Source organism: Myiozetetes cayanensis, unplaced genomic scaffold (genome assembly GCF_022539395.1).
Source record: "Myiozetetes cayanensis isolate MyiCay16 unplaced genomic scaffold, myiCay2020 scf1, whole genome shotgun sequence".
NCBI lineage: Eukaryota > Metazoa > Chordata > Aves > Passeriformes > Tyrannidae > Myiozetetes > Myiozetetes cayanensis.
In genome coordinates this window covers 137,551,552-137,572,498 of record NW_026086604.1, presented here as the reverse complement: position 1 = coordinate 137,572,498, position 20,947 = coordinate 137,551,552, and the positions used below count along the sequence as shown (strand labels likewise).

The following is a 20,947-nucleotide window of genomic DNA, read 5'->3' as shown; positions in this document are numbered from 1 at the left end:
TTTTGGGTTTTAATTCCAACAGTAGTTTTTACCTTTGTTTTTAAGCACTGTCCTCCTTTTCATTAATGCAAGGAGTATTGCTGTGCACAGATGCTGAGTGGTGGAGTTTTCATGTCTGCATCAGAAGGAAAGTTGTCATTTCATTTGCATTTGTAAGAACTGCAACAAGTATCCCAGCAGCCAGCCTTACAGCGCTGAGAATGAGACCATCTCAGGTTCAGACAAGTGCCTGACAATCACCAGGTGCTTCAGGCACTGCTAACCAGCTGCACATAGCAGAGAACAGCTCCTGCGTCTGGGGAGGGAGAAACAAGGGCTGGGATCACAGCACTTGGCTGTATCCTTAAGGCCTTGCAAAAGTCTAGAATTTCTCTGGCATAGGACAAATGGATGGTGATTGCTATTTTACAAGTGAGATATCGTTAATGATTGCACTTTGGGAGTCACAGCCATAGGTTATCAGTAAGTGAGCAGTCACTTCAGTGGGGGAACTTACTGTGCGAGTGTGTCAAGCCATTCAATGTATGGATTAAGGAAGAAATAATACTGGAAGCAGTAAGGTTCCAAAATTGCCATGGGTCATGTATGGGACATAAATCCTAATTCCATCTTTACTTCCTTTTGAGTACCTGAGCAGTAAAAGAGGTAAGATTCACAATGACACAAAGCCTGGTGGATTGCAGAGGTGGCACACACATTAATGTTCATGGGGCAAGGCAGGGACTATGCCAGTTACACCTGTAAGAAGGTGAAAGTTTTACTTAGGTAAGCCAGTTCTTTTCGGTTTGCCAGTGCATTCAGTCTGGTGTGTTTTAAATACTGGGAGTAATTCCTGGAACCTGACCCATACTTTGCTTCTTTTGACTGACACAACTTAACAAGGGCCATCAGACAGCAGCAAAAAGGGCTTTACCACTGGTTGTGAAGACAATACATAGTAGCTGTGGGATGTGCCTTTGGTGTTTTGAAGGGCTATTGCATAGGCTTCTTGAACTTTGGTGGTCTGAATAGTCTTATTTCTAAGTGTCCTGTTTTGCTTAATATTCATGAATCAGTGTAGGAAACATCTACCTGAGGAAATTAGGACTGGTGGTTGTGAATAGCTTGTCACCAGTGAAGTCATGCCACAGTACAGTTGATGGAGTGTTAACAGCTGGTTTTAATGGTGTGCCTTAGCATTGCTGGATGTTGCTTTTCTGTAGTTAAACTTAGCTTGAATACGACTGTTAAATAATTTATAAATGTCTGTTATAAATTTGGTGGAGAGGATGCTGATTTGGGCTATGGGTTTCATTATGACTATAAATCACACTTCATGGAGCAAACACTTTTAATAGAAGTAAATAGCAAATACACTTATTTGCTAGCAAGAGTAATCTTGCCAAAGACTTTGAATGATGTTTGGAGTGGGGAGTGTTGACTGCTCCTACAGAAATAAAGGAGGTGGGGAGTGTCTACAAATGTATCTCCATCACAGTTCTTTTCAACACCTTTCTCAAGTGCTTGGTGGCTCTCTCAGCATCTTCTTGAGATGCTATCTCAGCATCTTAGTGATGCTTCTAGGTTGTTAATCCACAACTAACAACTATGCTAAAATCCTGAAGCCACAATCAGGGAGGGGGGAGGATGGTGTTTGTTATTCTGGGTTGGAGTGTAGGGACAGTGCAGTTAATGTTGATGAACTTGTTACAGGCAGTGGTGATTATGGCAGATATATCACTTCTGTGGGTGACAAAGTCCAGAGAAGGCAACTTCACAAGACCACCGTGGTTCATACTCTACTGGGCTAGGATGACCACAGAGCTTGTTGGATATGAGCACTGGAAAGTCTCCGGTCAGAGTGGGAACAATATGGCCACCCTCTGAAATGCCTGGGAAAGACCAGAGGTGTCTTCCAGAGACTTTATCAGAACGGTCCCCGAGGGCAGAAGAAACATTCTTTACCAGAAAGAAAACCCTGAAAAAGAAGAAGGGTTGTTGCCACAGCTTGCTCATAAGTCAAAGCAAACTGATCCCTCGTGCTGCTCTGAGTGCTGCATGTGTGGTACCTACCTCTGCCACTGTGGGAACGCAGCATGAGTGCAGTGTGCTCTGGACTTGGGTGTTTGGATCTGGAAACTCAAACCATTGAATTTTGCTAGTTTTGGATTTCCTGTTAATGTTAGAAATGCTCTTCCCACAGTCATGAAGCCTGACCATACATTTACTAGATTGCTTACAAGGATTATTAGAAATTTCCTGTGTGCTTTATTTTTCTAATAAGATATTGATTTCAGTATATATCTGTTCATACTTGCAATGAATTGATTTATGGTGGCAGAAATTCTGTTTTGCTGCCAAAACCTAATGGCCACTAGCTAATGCAATTTCTCTCACCCCTTCCCCTTTTTTCTGAAACCACTAGTTCTTTTCCAAAAATAAACTGGGTACTCCAAATTTTGATTCAATTGCTTTACCTAACATTTTGAATGGGTTGAGGAAGGACAGGAGACAGAAGCCAAAGTGGGCATCTCAGAGATGCTGTGCTACAGTCCCACATATGTTACTTGTCTCTTCTTAGCTCTTCGTGTTCTGTCAGTCAGACCCGTGCTGCCACCTCAGGCACTCTCTGTCTATCAGAGTGAAATGGCTCAGTTCTACTGTTTTTCTGTCAAAACTCCTCTTTTGGCTAGAGGTTTTAGGGCTATTTTAAATTAACCATTCTCTTTTGTCTGGTGTAAAACATCCAGAACTTGATTTGAATCTCTTGTGTCATATACGTAAATGTTTTGTATAATAGTTTTGACTACTCTCTAATAAACAAGTGGATGTTTTAAAAGATACACGTTGGTGTTTTGAATGACTGAAATTAAATATGTCCGTTTTATGTATAAGAGATTATAAAATCAGACGTCCTATTTTGTATTTCTTAACGATATCATGTCCTCTGCCTATCCCTTTTCAGGTGGTTATTAATGAACAGTTTTAGTTTTCAGGTGCTTGAATTACTTTAAAGTTTGTGTACGTGCTCCTATGTTTTTGTGTTGTTGTGTTTTTAAGAGCTGCCCTAAGAGCCATAAACATGATTACCCAGTGTAAATATTATCTTTCGACGGAGTGGCCAGAAGTTAATCATTCTGCAGGATTGCTGTGTGGGGTGTCTTCAACCCACACAATGACTTTGTACTAGAATCAAAAGGAACAAATGGGAAAATATTATATTATGAATGCCTGGTGGATTCTAGATATTTTAAAGAGGTTAACAGGTCAGAAGAAAATTTTAAGAACTCCCTGGTTTATTTCACTGTTTGTGAGCATTTGGGATGTCCTGTCTGCACTGTTGCTGGACATGTTTCATTGGATGTTTCAGTGATTTTATTTCACTTTTGATGTGAACCTGAGTGTGAAGTGCCACAGTACCAGTCAGCTCTCAGATGAGCATTTAGTTTAAAAAAAGTAAAATCCTTGCTGCTTTTGCTGTGATAAATGATACCTCATTTAATTGGTTTATATATAATAAAATATTGTTTAATAGAAAAGTGTTAGCCCTTCTACCTTAAACAGAAATTTTTCATCTAAGATTTAGATCTATTTAAAGGTTATATTTAAGTGTTTGTTTGGTTCCCTCTGTACAAAAGTCACTTCTTTCAGAATGGGTCAGAAGTGTCTTAAGAAATATGTGTAATTTTGTCCTTATAATAACTGAGTATCTCAAATACCAAATTCTTCTCTCCCTGAAAGTTCAAAGAAAACAGTGGAATGTGCAAATATGGAAGAAATCTAAAATACTTGAAATGTAGCCGGTAGAGGGGAGAGGAGATGTGAAGAGGGCAAACCCGGGGTTGGCAGCACCCCGATCTGTCTGGGACAGCCCAGCCAGCTCCATCTCTCCCCTCACCCTCCTGGCACTGGAATACCCTTGGAGAAAAAAGAGTCATGAGCAATAAAGTTTTAAAAAACCTTGTTACTGAAAAAAGAATAAATGTACATTCTTGAGTGGCGTCCACTGTGTGGTGAAACTGCCCTTGCGGGGTTGGGTACGGAGGGCAGGATTGAGCTCTGGGCAGCTGTCAGACGTACAGCTCCGTGTCTCTTGAGGTCCACATGTAGAAACCCTTGCTTCATGTGAAACCTGAGTTGCATTCTTTGGCAGAGATAGTGCTGCAAAACATTGTTTGACTGTGTATTTAGGAACAGCAACCCCAAAGTCCTGGCATGAAAGAAGAATGTGGTCCAATTATTATTTTTTCCAATTGTTCTGTTCTTTAATGAGGAATTATGTAAACTTTTAAGGGGAGTGAAATAAAAATAAAATTAAAAAAAGTATGCAAAAAAACCCAGAAGCAGCCTAAAAATATTAAAAACTGAGATTCTGAGGTCTTTGCACTTTCTCTTCCGGGTTTCCAAACAGTCCTTCTTGGAGTACTCTCTTTGTCATAGGAAAAGGAAAATACAATTTTGTTCATTTCACAAGTTAGATTCTTTTTTTGTGTGTTATTAACAGGTTTGGCAAACATCGCAAAGATGACAAGAGTGAGAAAACTGGTAAAATAAAAGTGCAGGAAGCTCTTACTTCAGAAGAGGAGAGAATACGAATGAAGCAAGAACAGGAGAGGTAGACTTCAGTATTTGCTTAAACCTTGATAGAGAGAGTTTGTTTTTTAAATTAAATAACTGAAGTTCGATTTTCACTGATGAAATTTCCCACATGTTGATATGTTTATGTACTTTAAATAACAAGACAAAGCTGGATTTATTTTGGACATTAGTATCAACAGCTCCTTTGGCTGCGTTAAGCATCTTTTATAGACCCAGAGCTCCCTTCCTTACTGAGGAGACTGAAGTAATAAAATGAAATGTTGTCTCTATATATTCTATACCTGATTTTATTGACATTTTCAAAAATCAAATATTTATATAGAATGAAGTATGTTTTATATTTTTCTTCAAAGTCTTGCATATCTAGTTTTTTCATTGATAAATTTAGGAAAAACCTAAAAATTATATTTACCAGTATATTTGTCACTGGAGTTCAGTCTATTTATGTGCCATGCAGTCTGTTTATGGAATAATATGTATATTAAACTGCTAATTGTAAAAATGAGTGGTGAGTACCTCTATTTTTCCTTGTCAGCTTTCCTTAACATAAAAGACCCTATATGTTATAAATGTCATATGCTCTTCTCAGTGTTTCCAGTCCAGTTTTCATCCTGTTTCTTGTAATCGTAGATATTTGGGGCCTAGACTCTGGTGTCTCTTAGATCAATTTAATCAAAATCTTGGAAAGCTTAGGTTATATATTAACTAGTATTCGGGGATGTGTGTGGAAAGACAACCTCTTTGAGTAGCATCACTTCAGTAAGGAAACAAACTTTACAAAATTTGATTGCTAAGTAGATTCAGACACATTTAGCGGTGAAAGTGAAGTATGAATTAGAATTATTTATTTAAATATCATATCATAAATTTAGAATTAATGCAGGAACTCTGGAGGGAAATTTTGTTGTCTTTGTACAGGAGGTATCACTAGTTAGTCATCATGATTCCTTTAACCATCATCTCTATGTACCTTGGTCTTCTGCGGGTAAGAGCAAAAGTTATAAATGATGGTTTAATCACTAACAGCTCAGTGGGATAGCAGAGGCACAGTAACTCCTGTGTAGTAGTCTCAGTTAATCCTAAAATGGTTTGCTTTCAGTTCTTTTAAGGTTGAGTGATTTATGTTACAGTTAAGGCAGGCTAGGAATATACATTCATTAGTTTTACTTGTTAAATTCCAGAAACTTCATCATTTGTGACCATCCATTTAGATTATATTATTGGATGTTTTTTACTCTTTAACAAATATACTAGCATAAATTGATGTAAAAATTTATTCATGTCCTTCTCCATCCATTCTGACAGTAGAGGGTGGCTAGCTTATAGTGCCTGGATGTTTTTTACTTGTCTGATGGGTTTTTATTTTCTCTTTTTTAACAAAAGTGAGGCAGGGTTTTATTCCTGTTTTTAAAACTAAATGCTTTCAGATTAAATGCTAAAGGGGAAGACTGGAATTGAAGGAAATAAGTGACTTTGGATATGAAGGTGATTGTGCAGCCAACTTCCCTTTACGCATGGGTAGAGCAGTCCCTTGGTGGATAAACTCCTGCCAGAGGTGCAGAGCCATGAAAGCTGCCTCCATTGCTCCAGCCAGCTGAGGGCAGGAGGACAGCTGGCCATGCATGCAATGCTCTGCTTCCTTCATACACCCTGCTGAACCCCAGCTGGCCCTGCTTGGAGGGTTTCTTAGTAGCATTAGGTCCCCATAAAATTAGCCATATACGTTTAATCAAAGAAGAAAGAATTTACATGTGAGTTAGTAACATTTTCTCTCTCTTCATTCTCTTTCTTTGTCTCTCTGTGTCTCTCTGTCTCTCTCCGTAAGAATGGTGAGAGTATAGACTGCCCATGTGATGATATAAGAGAGGTTGCAATAGTCACGCTGGGTTCCAAGGTAGAATTATGAAATTATTTGTATAGCCCTCAATGCATGGAGCAAATTCCTAATCCCTGTCCATCAAGTTATGCTAACCAATTTGAATCTTTCCTAGAATCTCACTCCTCATTTGTTATAAAATCAATTTTAAGTGTTCACTGAAACTGCAGAAAATGCATGTGCCAGAACTTCATAACAGCTTGATGTTACTGTAACATGGGTCCTCCTCTTCCCATTACTCTCTTTCCCTGTGTATTTGCTTTCCTTTGTGTTATGTCTATAAGAGAATGCAACTTCTTTGGGGTAGTGGCATGTACAACTAATAAAAGATAATAAAATAGCAACCAAATGTGTGAGGTGCTTCCTTATGTTTCTGAAAAATTCAGATGTTGATTTGGTCCATAGAGACTAAATATTTTTGCAGTTAGATTGCAGAGAGTTTCCTTTTGATCCTGTAAAATTATGATGTTAGATACATGCTGTTAATGAAGAGTACTCTTGCAAATTAACTGAACAATTGCTCAAAATTCTTACTAGGAGACAGAGTAAAATATTACTGTCAGTGTTGGCTCATCATGGCTGCTATTTTAACTTTGTTTTCTGTGGATTTTTTTCCCCTCAATTTTTTTAGCATACAATTCACTTGTTTGATAGTATATACCTCTAAAGTGATGCAATACTTTGGGGAAATAGGTTGTATTTAATGAATTTACTATGTATGAGAGGCTAGGAGCAAAAATCCTTAGGGGGGTCAGAGAACAAGTTACAACAGCCCATTAAAAAATCAATCATGCCCACAATTTTATGGAATTATTATGCCTTGACTTGATAATTTTAATGGTATTGTGCTTACAATAGTATTTTCTTTAAAACCTTAAAAGCAGTGTACATGTGGATTATAGACAAATAAGAAAACTAATGCTCTTCAATTTACCATGATTAAAATAAGTAAAATGGCCTTCTAGAAACATATTATTAGTAATAATTTCTTGATTCTGTGATTAAGGAGGATATCTCTTAAACTGTGTATCTCTTAAGCTGTATATGGTTCACTGATAGTCTTAAAGTAATTTCGATCAGAAAATGAAGTTATCTAGTTGAAAACACAGGCAGCTTTTAGTGAAAAACAAATACTGGAACAATTAGGGGTGCCATCTGAGGAGACCACCCACCAGTCTTACCAAAAATGCTGTAAAATGCTTGCTATTTTTAAAATCTCCAAATATTGGAATAACAGTTCATCCAAGGCCATAGAATGTTGCCCTGTGTCACTGTGCTTTAGCACTGGTTTACTCTGGAAAGACAAGTCTGCTTGCATCATCTTCAAGGATCTGCCAAGCACTGACCTGAAAATCCAGCTGGGCTCTGCTGTGCCCTTGGAAAGGGTGCTTCTCCCCAGCAGTAGCACGCAATCAAAACCTCAAGGCAAAAATAAGCAATAGGTTTTCTGAACTTGGCCTTGTGTCTCATAAGAAGGAATCTATACTGCAGAGTCTTGAGGAAACTGAATAAGACTTAACTTCAATTAGCTCTATTCCTGTGCTAGATCAGAGCTGGTCTATACAGATGCTGACTTGGAGCTCCTCTTTGCTATATGGTCATCTCATCTATCACAGGACTACTCAAACTGGGTACAACTGAGAGGCTACATTCACTTGGACAGGCTGAGAAAACAGCCCTGGGCCCTTCATATTTTTGTTATAGAAGGTCTTCTATGAATTCCAGAGTCCCGTGATGGACCTGTGGTTTGCACATCATCCTAAAATCTCTTGGATTTTCAGATTGGACATGACTGGAATATCTTGAGCTTTCAGAGATGCTTCTAACTACTTATTGTTTTACAGGCTTTGCTATGTAGGATAGACTTAAAACCAAATTTTGAAACTTTTATCAATGACCAAGAGGAATTAGTTCATACGAATGTTCACCTTCTCCTGTGCTTCTGGATCTAAACCTCTGGAAGCCCACAGACCTTTCCAATCTAGAAACTCTCTACATCTAGTCTTTGAGGGCCTCCCAGGGTAGACTTTGCTCAATATGTAGCCAGTGTGTCCATTGATATCCTGCAACCCAAATGCCCTGAAATGTTTTCTAAGTTCTTAAAAGCCTTTTAGTGTAGTCTCTTTCTTAGGAGATGGGAAGACAGAACTGTTCAGAAAACCTACTGCTTTTGTGTTCTGGTCCTTACTGGAGAGAGACATTCCTCCAACAACAGGATCTGATACCTTTGTTTCTCCCTCTTTCACCCTTGGATTTTTCTTCAATTTCATTTTTTGTTGGTAGTTGTTTTGTGCTTTTTTTCCTTGCTTTTTTTTTTCTTTGCTTTTTTCTTTCCCTTGCAGCTCTGTGTTCATTACAAAATCAATCTTCAGCAAATCCAAAACCTTTGCCTGTAATCTGCTCTTCTTTAGCTCAGGCACATGCAGTTCTTGACACACATGGCAAGGCCATACATGCTGGCTGTACTCAGCCTTGGACTGACTTCCTCTGGCAGTGCAAGTGCTCCCCAACCCAAACAACTTTACGCTTTGTAGCCAGGTAGTAGATAACAGAGGAATGAACTAAACATACTTCTTTGTGAAGTTTTCAATAAATTCATCTGAAGCCAGCATGATGCACTGCTGGATAAAAGACGAAAGTTGCAATTCTTATGTAGTCTCATGATTAAAAGTTCGTGATCCCAGCTGAACAGTGCTTATGCTGTAATCCACCTCTAGAGGCACTTCCTTCTCTTGGAAAGAAAACCTACAGGATATTTTCTCAGGTTAATACAATGTTTTGAGAGCTTTGCCAATGTTCTATAAATCTCTGGGTTACCATAGAAGTGTTTTAATCTTAGTATTGTATTCTTCCTCAACTTTCACTGAAATGGATGCAAAATCAAGTGCTTAAACACTTAAACACCCGTGTTGGGAGGATCAATTTTGAGGTGATAAGGGGAAACCTTTCAGAAGAGAATTAAAGTGCTGTACTGGTGGAAGCGCTACGATGGAGGCTCCGGAGATGTTGGGAGGATGACAGAGCGGTCAGAAGGCGGCTTGTGGAGCCGGAGGTTTCCTCTGCTCTGTAAAAGCAGCTGTACAATTACAGCTTCTGCAGGACAATTAACACGGCAGAGCAGTGCCGCGCTGGGAAGGTGCGTGTATAGTCACCGTCTGGAACAGAAACCTCCTGCTGTGCTGGTTTCCCCCCTTTCTATTTTGGAAAACATGACCTCCTGTTCCTTTGGGTTACAAAGGCAATTCCATTTACACAGTTGCGCTGTTCAGTTCCCCGGTTCTCCGGCCCGGCGGGTGCCCCGGGAGCGGCGCTGGGCCGGGAGGGGGAGCTGCGGGCTCGGCCCGGCTGGGCTCGGCTCGGCTCTGCCCGGCAGTGACCTGTGCCGGGCTGTCAGCTGGGGACAGCCCTCCAAGCGGGACGGGGGAGTCGCTTTTTGCGGCCGCGGGAGGAGCCGATGCTGCGGGGGCCGCCGGCGGGGACACCGCGCACCTTGGCCCCGCAGAGGCGCTGCCCTGGGTGGGGGCGGATCAGGCGCTGTGTCTGTATTGTCAGATTTGCTGCTACCTTTGGAGATCAATCAGTAGGCTGACAGCACTTTTTTTGTGTGAATGTAAACAAGGCTGTGATTTCAGTGGGTGTCGTTCGCATATTATTTTTTCCAAATTTAGAGGGAAACATTCTGTCTGTTCATTAGTAGCTAAAATAACAATGATTTTTTTCTTTTCCCCTGAAGAATTCGGTTATTCCATAAAATACTTCCTGTATTGTATTTTCCTAAGGGTATATGGGTCTTTATCTCCAGCACTTAATGAACTTCTCTTCATCTTTCTCTAGTACCATTAAAGCCACAAGCCCTTTGTTGTAAAAGTATACTAATGAATAGAAATGTTACAACAAGAACAGAAGTCTTGTGTTTTCCCTTCATCATGCATCATCCATTTTAATTAGACAAAAGGGTGGTGAGTACTGTGACAAGAGTCTGGAATTAAAATCATTAATTGATGTCAAGCTGACGAGAGACTGCTAACATGAATTTACTGACAGCAGGAAAGAAATTAACCTTATTACTTTATTTAGTACATTGGGACTATTTATTATATTTTCCTGTGTAAGTTCAGTGTGTTCTGTTAATGATGATAAAGACAAATAATTAATAAAACCTACTTAAAGTTTTATTATCCCCTATCAATGAAGTTTGCATGAAAATCATATCAATAACTTACAAAAAACAAACCTACCACGTCCTTCTAATCAATGTAACTCATCAAAACCATTACAGCAATATTTTTGCTATTTAAAATTAGTATAACAGGCTATTCTCTCTAGCCGAGTAGCATTGCAAAAGTGATTTGATTTAAAAACCACGCCTTGGCTTCTTAATGTCAGTGTTGCAAAAAATGAAATGTATTTTCTGCAGCAATGACATTGATTGGAATAACTGTCTGGTTTGATCATCATTGGAAGGTCACTCTAACAAAGATGAGTTTTAATGTTAAGCATCTTTATTCTTTAGATGAAAGAGTACTGCAGTGTCTTACAGAATGACAGCAGCATCCTATAGATAATTTGTGACCCAAAGATCGTAATAAAAGAATAGAGTGGAGGTCATCCTGTAGTAAAGGCCATCTGGAACTGTTAAAGCATCATATGGAATAGGGGGCTGAACAGCAGGACACTCTTGGTGCCTTTCCAGATTTCCCAGAGAGACCATAATATTTTTACTGGAAAACCCCAACTTTTTTCCCCCTTAAGCAAAATATTTTCATCTAGCAGTTTCATCTTACTTTTAGAAAAAAAGACAACAGACTGTGATAAGGGAAGGATTTTTGTTTCTTACATAGCCTAAGTATGCAGAGGTTCAGCCTTATTTCTGCTGCTGCTGTATTTTGATGCCACTTAGCAGCTTTCAGAAAAACTGTTACTCTAAATCTGTTATTACTGCAAACATTCAGAATATAAATAATTTTTTAAGTAACTTGTGTAAAATCTTTTTTGTTAAAACTTTAACCCCCTTCCCAGCCCATAAGAGAAAAGAGGAAAAATTCCTCAGTGATCAGAAAACCAGAGCAATGTGTTTCTCATTCTCACTTACTTTGTGATGGAGTCTCGTCTCAGTTTGTAGCATTGTTTTTGGCAGTGGTTTTTTAACATGCTATGAGGGATGAGGGATGAGGGTGCAGGACATGAAAACAAATCAATGACAATATTTTTTGTTAGAGAACACAGAAGTGAAGCATGACAATATGGAGCTTTGGAAAAATATTTCAGGCCAGTTCCACTTCATAAAAATACTGACTTAGGAGATATGTAAATTGGAACTTTTGTAAAATAATAGTTGCTGAAGAAGTTTTTTAAACAAAGTACCACATATTCTCTAGCTACATATCGTAAGTATAGAGGTTTTAGGACATCATGTTAAAAGTATATTTTCTCTGTTATTCCTCTGCAGGGATTCAAAACACTTCACTGGGCAAGGTCTGGCCAAGTCCCTTACAATGTAGTAAGCCCCCTCAATTTAGATGATCTTTATAATATTTTCAGTTACAAATTTATTTGAGGTACCTTGCAGATCATATGAATTCAGCACTCTCTAGACATGTCAGTTTTAAGTAAGAGCCCTAAAAAATGTTGTCTCGCTTTAGAATGCCAAGGACTTTAGGCTAAGGCAGCAGCATGTCCCCTGATGCCACATGAACTGTGCTTTAGTGTCAGAGTTACTGTACCAAATAATTATTTGAGAATTAAAAAAAGTTTGCTGTAGGTACTAACTTACAGTTAACTAGACTTGTTGTTGAACTTATTGTTGCTGAGTTGAACAGAACTGAAAACTCATCATATTTTCCAGACTGCACAACAGGAGTCTGTCTAACAGTAAGATAAAGCACTAAACCCACTCTTTTTTCTAATTCTTAAACACAGCAGCAAGTATTTGGCTATCAAGAAAGAGACCAAATGATACATTTATGACAGACAGATGGGTTCCCCCTCCATGTCACAGCTGGAACGTTTATTTTGTAATCTATTCCTAGAACAAACCTTTTCTGGGTTATGAGACACCTGGCTCTGTTTCTGACCATGCTATAGATTTGTGTTGTCAGTACTGTGATGCATCAAGGTTTTAGAATTGAATCCTCAGAGGTGTTGCAGGTACAAATTTGTGGGTCTCAAGCAAAGGTACTGACTTCAAAGCTGTATTCTCTATTGGTGGGGTTTTTTTCTTTTCTTTCATCTTCAGTGTATGAGATTCACATAATACCTTGCTTTGCTGTAAGGTTTTTCATTGCATATTTTTGTCACTTCATACATACATTTTCCAACTTCAGGATTAGGCTACGTTATAAATAGTACTCTAGAAACACAGAATAATGGACCTGAAATAGAACTATTGGTAGAATTTAATGCCTTCTTTTGTTACTGGACTTCAACTAGAGGAATGCTGGATAGGCTCAACTCAACCAGCTGGTGACAGTATTGTAGCTCGACCTCCAAGTACTGCCTGCAGTATCTGGGAATGATTGATTTGATATATGGTATGATATATGGTACCATTTGATATATGGGATGCCTGTGTCATTTGTTTCTTGCACACATGGGAACAGCTGCTCCTTACACATCTAACTGCAGAATTCAGATGTTATCCACCAGTTCTTCTTTCTGAAATTGTTCGCCAGTTGCAGAAAAAAAAGTTAGGGGAAGAAATAGTCCAAGCAAGTCTGCATGAGAGAGGAAACCAGTGCTCTTAAAGTGAGGAGGGATGGAATATGGAGCTGAATCATATTTCAGCACCAGCTGAATCTCATGATCTTCTTCCCTTCTACTTCTACCCAGTAAAAGAGATAAAGAGTAGATTAGAGCTAAGTTAATCTAATGACCTGTTGTCATAGGTGTAAATATCAGCCTTTGTGGCCAGTTTCGTTATGCAAAAGAAATCCTAAATTCCATTTTGCTTACAGACAGCAATGATGTTCTTTGATGCAACACGGTTCCCAGCAGGATAGCAGTCCCAGTTGCTCATCTGGGTGATCCTTCACTGCTGGGGTCACTGACCCTTGGATCAGACATGAAAATAAGGACAGAAAGTTTCAATCATGGTAGTGTTTGTTTTGGAGGCAGGAGGACCTATACTTCCTGTGTACCTGAAACATTCACCTTTGGTTGAAATGCATTCTTTAAAACAAACCTGCAGCAGACAAACCCTCTACCCCAAAATGCAGCAGACTGTTAACTGCAAAGTGCACTAAAAACTCCATTGAAGTGTAAGTAAGATGGTAATTTACAAATTTTTTTAAATCGAAGTAAGCAAGGATTTTCATGTGTTTTACTGCAAGATCCATGAAAGCAGTTTGAGGTACACTGCTGGGGTGGATGTGTCTTCACTTTGGAAAGACAAAGGGTGAATCAAGAAGGTCAGTGGATAAAGAAGGATGGGATGAAATACATGAGAGATTCCACTAGGTTAGAAGAAATAATTCTAATGTCTCTTTTAGTTTCATCCTTGTCACTGATTTCAAATTGGTGTTTGCACTTCACCTGCATATATGCATAATATTTACTTTCTCTCCTGCATTTTCATTTCTTTACATCTTGATTTGTATTTTGCCGACTTCTTTAATAACCTTCTTTAATATAACTCCTTATAAAAATGAGCATGTTGTTCTCTTCTTAATATATTAGGGCACTTACAGTAATCACCTTATCACCTTTATCCTTCACCCTTTTTTTTTTTCAACTGCAGCCCTCCTGGGTTGTAGCTCATTAAAGGTTTTTGAAATTCTTGTGCATCTCCTCTGCATGTGGGATTTGAGGAGGGGGGATCTTCAAAGAGACCGTAAGTACTATCACATATTCTAATTGGCAGATAGGCTGTGATTGTTGAAGGAGAAAGAAAATTAGGACTGTCTGATTATGTAGATACATTAATGTAGAGTTGATGGGCAGCTTTTTTTTTTTTTTTAATATGTAGTCACTGTTCTATTTCTCTGCTGTTGTAGAACCAATACACAGGAAATATATGTGTGTAAAATTTCTATGTCTGTACAGAATTATAGATCTTTAAGAGAGATCCTGTTACTTTTTCAAGGTAGGAACTGTAATGTATGCCATGCCTGCAAGGTGTTTGTTTCATCCTGAGTTTTTTTCCAGTTTACAATGACATAAACTCTACAACTTCCTACTACAGTCTTTTCCACTACCTTTTCCTTAGGAAGTTCCCCTGCTCACAGTATCTAGTCTCAATTATTCCTACTGCAGTTTAAATATCTAATACTTGCATTAAAGATGGAAAACATTATTCTTTTCCTCCAGTGTCTGTAGACTGCTGATATGTCCCCACTCTGTCTTTTTCTTTCCCCAACAGCTTGATGTTGCTGATTCGTATCTGTTACCCAGTAGAACTTCCAGATCCATTTCTGAAAAAGAAACGTACAGATTTTTTTTCTCTACTTTTAATTGATATGCTTAATTTTTGCGACTATGTAAATTACCTTCCAGTTGATGTTATTTAAGTTAATTCTATTTTTGAAATCTACTCTGCATTTCAAGAACATTTGAAATGGTAATCCTTTCCTCCAAAGTTCCTTCACTTGAGTTTTCTGCAGATTCAATACAGTCCTAAATCATGATGAAAACCATGAGTAAATTCAGAGAGGGATCCATGTAGAAATTATCTCAAGCTGTCCATCCTACATGACTGTGAATTGCTGAGAGCTACTCTCTGGATACTCTGCAGGAGCAGCCTTGTTCAGCCTATTTTATCCATCCCTAGCTGTTTTTCTTAGCCTGGGACATACTGCCCTGTACACAAGGTGTTGTAGAAGAGAATCTGGCTGACCTCACCATATCTGCTTTTGATAACTCTGTGGTGGCTACTGCTCTTTCCATCATCTCCTCCAGCAGTTTGCTTCAGAGGAGATTGAAGTTACACTCATGAGGTTTTTAATTCTCCACCTTCTCTGAGGGACGTTTGACTTTTTCTAGTCTTTCAGTATTTTGGCTGTCCCCAACAAACTCTCCAGGTTACTGAAAAAATCTGAGGCTGACTCAGACAGTTGTGTGTGTTAGATGAAGTTAAACTAGCTCAGCCGGTTTCTAGCTACTTCTTTTGCTGGTTGTATTGGTTTCTAGCTACTTCTTTTGCTGGTGTATTGAATATCTTTTTGTTATTGGTGGCAGTCAATTGGGCTGGTCATCTGCTTGCAGTCAGCCATTTCAGTGAAGACAGATGCAAGCTAAAAAACCATTAAGCCTTAGGTCTCCTCAGCATCATCTGTCAATATCGTTCCATTGCTGCAACACAGGGGAGCAGCCTTTTCTTTGCTCTTCCTTTTACTGCTAATGCAATTACGCAATGATTTATTGTTATCTTTAAAGCTCCCTGCTACTTTTATTTCACATTATGCCTTGCCCTGTCTGATTTTGTCCCTGTATGCTTATATAAACTGACCACATTTTGTATGTGTTTCCTCATGTGCCTGAGGTCAGAGGACGGTCATATTTCAGCCGACTGGCCACACATGTATGTACAAAGCAGATAAGGCAGAGCTGTTAATATTTTTCTTTTAGTGACTTGAAAAAGGTTGGTCTCTAGACTTTCAATTTAAAAATTACATTTACTTAACAGTATTTTCTGACCTTTTTTTTTTTTATAATATGCTAAAGTTTTGAATGAAATGAGTGTAAATGAGAAAGAGGAGTTGTCTTTCTTATTTACAAGCTACTGCTGTTTGTGCCCATGATTGTCCATTGCACACAGTGATCATTCTGAATGATTTTCCCAGGAAAGCAGGTGGCTTTGCGGAGAGGTGGTTATAACTGTGATAACTGACTAGCTCTAATCATGATAAGAAAAATGAAGTGTCATATGTCGGTTCAGAGTGAAATCACAGTAATGCCTATAATCATGGTACCTTCATTAGAAGGGTAGTTGTCAGAAAAATTCTGTTTGAATCCAGACAAAGGTCAGAGAAAAATACAGGAGAGGACAAACTCCCATATTGACTTGATTGCCAAAAATTAGGAAAAGGGCCAGTAAAGCCCTGAAGGCAGTTGAGGAGGTTGGGGGAGGAACAGTGAGACCTGGCTTACGTGTTGGCACGCTGTTTGCTGCAAGGTATTTTTCACTAGCAAAGGAGGGGACAAATTTGACAAGATCTGGCTACTGGCCAACGCACCTTCTGACCTCTTTATTAGAAACGATATCTGGCAAAAATTGGACCGAATGTGTTCATCCCACTGGACTACCTTGAACAAGCTGACTGGCTTTATAAACGTGTGGTTGTTTTTCTCTGTTTCCAATCCATCATTCCAATGCATGCCAGTCTGATGGTAGAACAACTGAGAACTGGCAGCCATGAATGGCTTGTCATTTAGCTTCTGTCCTTATACAATCCTGTTTCTATCCTTAATAAACATTGTCAGCCATCTCACATATGTGGAACTGCAAGCATTCAGTACTGCTTTTGTAAATGAGTGAGCCTCAGTGGAAAAGATGAGATTGTGAATTATCACTTGGGCAATATCTGAATCCTGGCAGCAGCAGGAGGATTAATTGAATTGACCAAGCACTTGCACACCAGAAGCAGCAGCCAACTTTGTTTCTGCTCTTAGAGAAGGACATTGCTGCCATTCCAATGGGAAATGTAATACACTAACCATGAATATCCTTCCCATGCTGTGTTCATCAATTAAGATAAGTAGGTAATTTTTTGCAAGGATCTAAATCACTAAAATGAAAAAATCCCTCACAGGAGGCTGGAGCTCCCAAGGGATTTGGGATATATTTGTAGTCTACTTCTAACACTAGATGAAAGTAGGGTTGATTTCTCTTCTGTTGATGACTTTGCTTATTCACTTTTACTCACAACAGCTCAGCCAGCACCACAGATTTTCTGTTGCTGAAAAAAGTTGAAGTTTAGTTCAGAGAACTGCTGTAAACATTTAGCTCAGGCTGGAATTGGAATCAAATTAATTTGATTATTTAGGACTCAAATATGAGCTACATCGCTAAATGCCCTTTGTGGTCAAGGGGGGCGGTACTCAACACAGTTGGCAGAGCCTGGAGAAGGGCTTGGCTTCACCTTAAGATGGCCATGTTACAGATGTTCAAATGAAGTGCCTTCCAGAACCTGCAGCAGCTGCCTGGTGTGACTGAATCTTGACTGGCTCTCCTGGGAGTTCAAAACATATCTCGACACCTAAACTTAGGTGTCTAAAATGGTAGTTGCCTTCACCTGGAAGCTGAACATCACTCACAGAGTTTTGAAGAATGGAATGAGGTAGCTGCTGTTTGGTGAGGACAGCTGTGCATAAGCTTTTCCCTTCCTTTTTGTGACCACCATTTCATGTGCATAGGAATCACTATACAATGGGTATGTCTGTCATTACTGGATTAGCTTGCAATGAAAAGCTCTTCTAACAATTATAGGAAGTTCTGCAACTAACAATATTGTCATTTGAAGCAGTTATCATTAGCTTTTGAATTGAATGGCACACAAATGCATGAGGATAGTTTGTACTTTACTGAACATTATAATTTGAGTCTCAAAAGCATGACAGTACATTGTTGACATTTTCCATATTAACACTTCAGCAGGAAGGGTTTAGAAACTTCTTGGGATAGCTTTTGTATTTTTAAAAGTTCAGTTTCATTTAAACACTGCCAGATTGATTAACAGTTTTTGCAAAAATTCTTTGACCATGAAAAGAGTTATGTGAATGTTAAGCATTATTATTATTGTTAAACCCCCTCAAAATCCTGAGGAAGGCCATAAATCCTCAAAATTAGCTGATCTGAAATTTCAGACGTAGGCATTTTTATTGTGCCGTGTCATGAAGGAATACAATTCAGTGAAGACAGCTTAATACACTTATCCACATTATGAAACCAAAGCACTGTGGTCAAACACTTCTCCAGATACTGGATTTCAATAGCAGAAGTGTTGCTGATTAGGGCTGAAGTACAGACCAATTTCTAGGTTCTCATCTGTGCTGCACAGTGTGTTTACATAATCATTTTAATTTTCCCCACAAGACTCTGCACTGGCATTTCACATATATATATTTAATGCAGTATATGCTAAAAAGTGATTTCGGGTATATCATGTATATAAACACATGAGCACATGGAGAGGGGACAACATAAAAAAGAGCATTGCAATTAAGAGAAAAAAATCAGAACATTTTGGGTGTCAGTATGGTCAGACATCTTATACCTTTCATTTTAGGGTTATCCTTTGTTAAATGTTGTTGCAAGTGGTTACTGGGTACTTTGGTTATAATTAACAAGAAGATCATACTGCATTTAGACTCTGATTTTTAATACTGTGTATATGTATTAACACATTGTATTAGCAGTTGTAGAAAATATTCTAAAAATTTTCCTGGTAGATGTGAACATGATTAGTTGCATAACTCTTCAACAATCAGTTCTTTCCCACTTGAATGAGAATAAGTATCCCTCACCAGGCCATGCATGGGAAATCTGAATGTTCTTGCTGCAAATGGTGCTGCATCCAAACTACTAAAGAAATGATAAGCTGATGCATGAGAAAAGGTGGTTAACATGAAACAGGAACCACTTGTGTCTGGACCTGTGGAGAGTGATGTGATATTCATGGTCAAAAGTTACATAAGTTCACCATCCTCTCTCATAGAAGTTAGTGTAACACTAAGGTAAATATCACCAGTTACCACCAGGTAATTCTGTTTTATAAGCACTTCAGGTAACAATGCTTTCTTCTGAATTAATTACTCTATGCCACATTATTGCTATACTGTCTGATTTCATACACTGAAATTTTGGTTATCTAAAATACATGGATTTTTTTCCTTCAAATTGGCGTCAGACAGTGTTCCAGTATGTGATGATACATTGTCCATTTAAAGAAGAATTAAAGCTACCAATGTCTAGGAAATTTCTTGTTTCCTTTGCTTCTTCCATTCAGAGGACAAATATCAGTAGACAAATGCATTCCTTCACAGGGTAATTAATACAGGACTACAAATAAAAATTAAACTGCAGAGAAAGGAATCAACATGCACAGGTGATTTTCAGGCCTGTCTTTCCTTCTACATAGAAACCTTCCAAGTGATTAAGGCTGTAACATTTCTGAATTACAGCTTTAGGATATAGGAGAATGTAAAATATATTTTTTATTTTAAAAATAAGTATACAGAAACACAGTTTAAATTTGAAATGAGTTTTGGATTTGAACTTGAGTCATCCTCCGCTGTAAATTAAACAAAAACCAATTCTGATTTGATGTTGCTGAAATTTTGAAGAAAAATTTCCACTGTGACTGAATATAAGTAAGAGTTGTGGTGCACAAATCAGTGGTACTAAGCATAAAAAGAGGAGTACTGAGGTTTAACTTGGGGCATGTAAATGAATCACTGAACCATCAATGTAGATGGCTCTGGCTGTTGAGAGGAATTCAGCCAATCAGTTGTATCCCAAATCAGTATTTGTGATTAATAGATGCAGGATTTGAGGGGGAAAACAGATCTGTCTATCTATGCCATCCTTCTCTTCCCTTCTTTTGTTATGGTGTTCTTTGTTAGTGTAAAGGAATAATTTGCTTGGGGCTCAGTCTAATGAAGACACATTTAAGATGTTCACATACTCTGGGCTGGATTCATATACTTGAACACAGGTGTCTTGTGTCATTCGGGTGATCAGTCTCTGAGGCTTCAGCATGACCTATGGAGTCCTTGCCCAGCAGCTGGAAATCCAGAAGGATTACCTGGGCGTGTCAGGTGCCCATAGCTCTTATGTTTGAGCAGTTGAATCAAGGCTGGGTATCCAAGCTCTGAAGGAAGACCTAAATCACAGCATCAAAAGTGTCTGTAGAGCAACTCGTTTCATGCTGGGACACAGTGACTACACAACAGCTTCTAACTCTGGAGTCTGCTACCAACAGCTCCCTGCCATCGTAAAGGCAGCTTGCACACTTGCCTGGTGGGAGCTCACCTACTGTTGGCACCTAAATTCTCATGTCCTTATGTGCAGTCTGAATCCCACCCTTTTGGTTTTGCAATACTAATATTGAATTGGGCTAGTTTAAAATTTCAGGGAATATCAAAGTTACCTAACTTTAAGGCTTTTCTATTTCCAGAAGAGACAAGGCTTACGTTCAGAAGAGATATAGGCTTTGAATAGGCTGCTCTTGTTAAAAGTTGTGTTTGGAAATGGCACACAAGAGAGATACACAGACCTGTAGTCTGCATGGATGGATGCTGTCACACTGTAGCCATGGTTGTATTAGATGAAAAAGGAGCACATTTTACTAATGGAAGGGAGGAGACAGCTGAGTGCTTCATTTTGCAATGATGACAGAGCATTAAATTGGTCTGGGGAGACAATGTGAGTGGGGTTGTGTGGTCAGTTTACTGCATGTGGGATACATCAAATTTTCTAAAATGCCAAAGAAACTTCGAAGCCCAGATCAAATTTTTGTAATAGCTTTGTGTGCTTTTGAAGGTATGATCTGTGCTCAA

The 20,947-nt window shown here is 38.8% G+C and overlaps 1 protein-coding gene across 13 annotated transcripts in view; it reads left to right on the top strand.

The window, feature by feature from the left end:
• PARD3 (par-3 family cell polarity regulator) overlaps positions 1-20,947 on the top strand; it is a 446,652-nt gene that overhangs the window by 326,079 nt on the left and 99,626 nt on the right. For 8 of the 13 annotated variants that reach the window (XM_050332175.1, XM_050332169.1, XM_050332161.1 and 5 more), the window contains one exon: positions 4,484-4,594. The exons of 3 other annotated variants lie outside the window; for them this stretch is intronic. In XM_050332175.1, the coding sequence (XP_050188132.1) occupies positions 4,484-4,594 (111 nt within the window). Of the gene's footprint in view, positions 1-1,692; positions 4,433-4,483; positions 4,595-6,403; positions 6,788-20,947 lie in introns of those variants that run through there. 2 more of the 13 variants (XM_050332218.1, XM_050332227.1) reach the window with 2 other exon arrangements.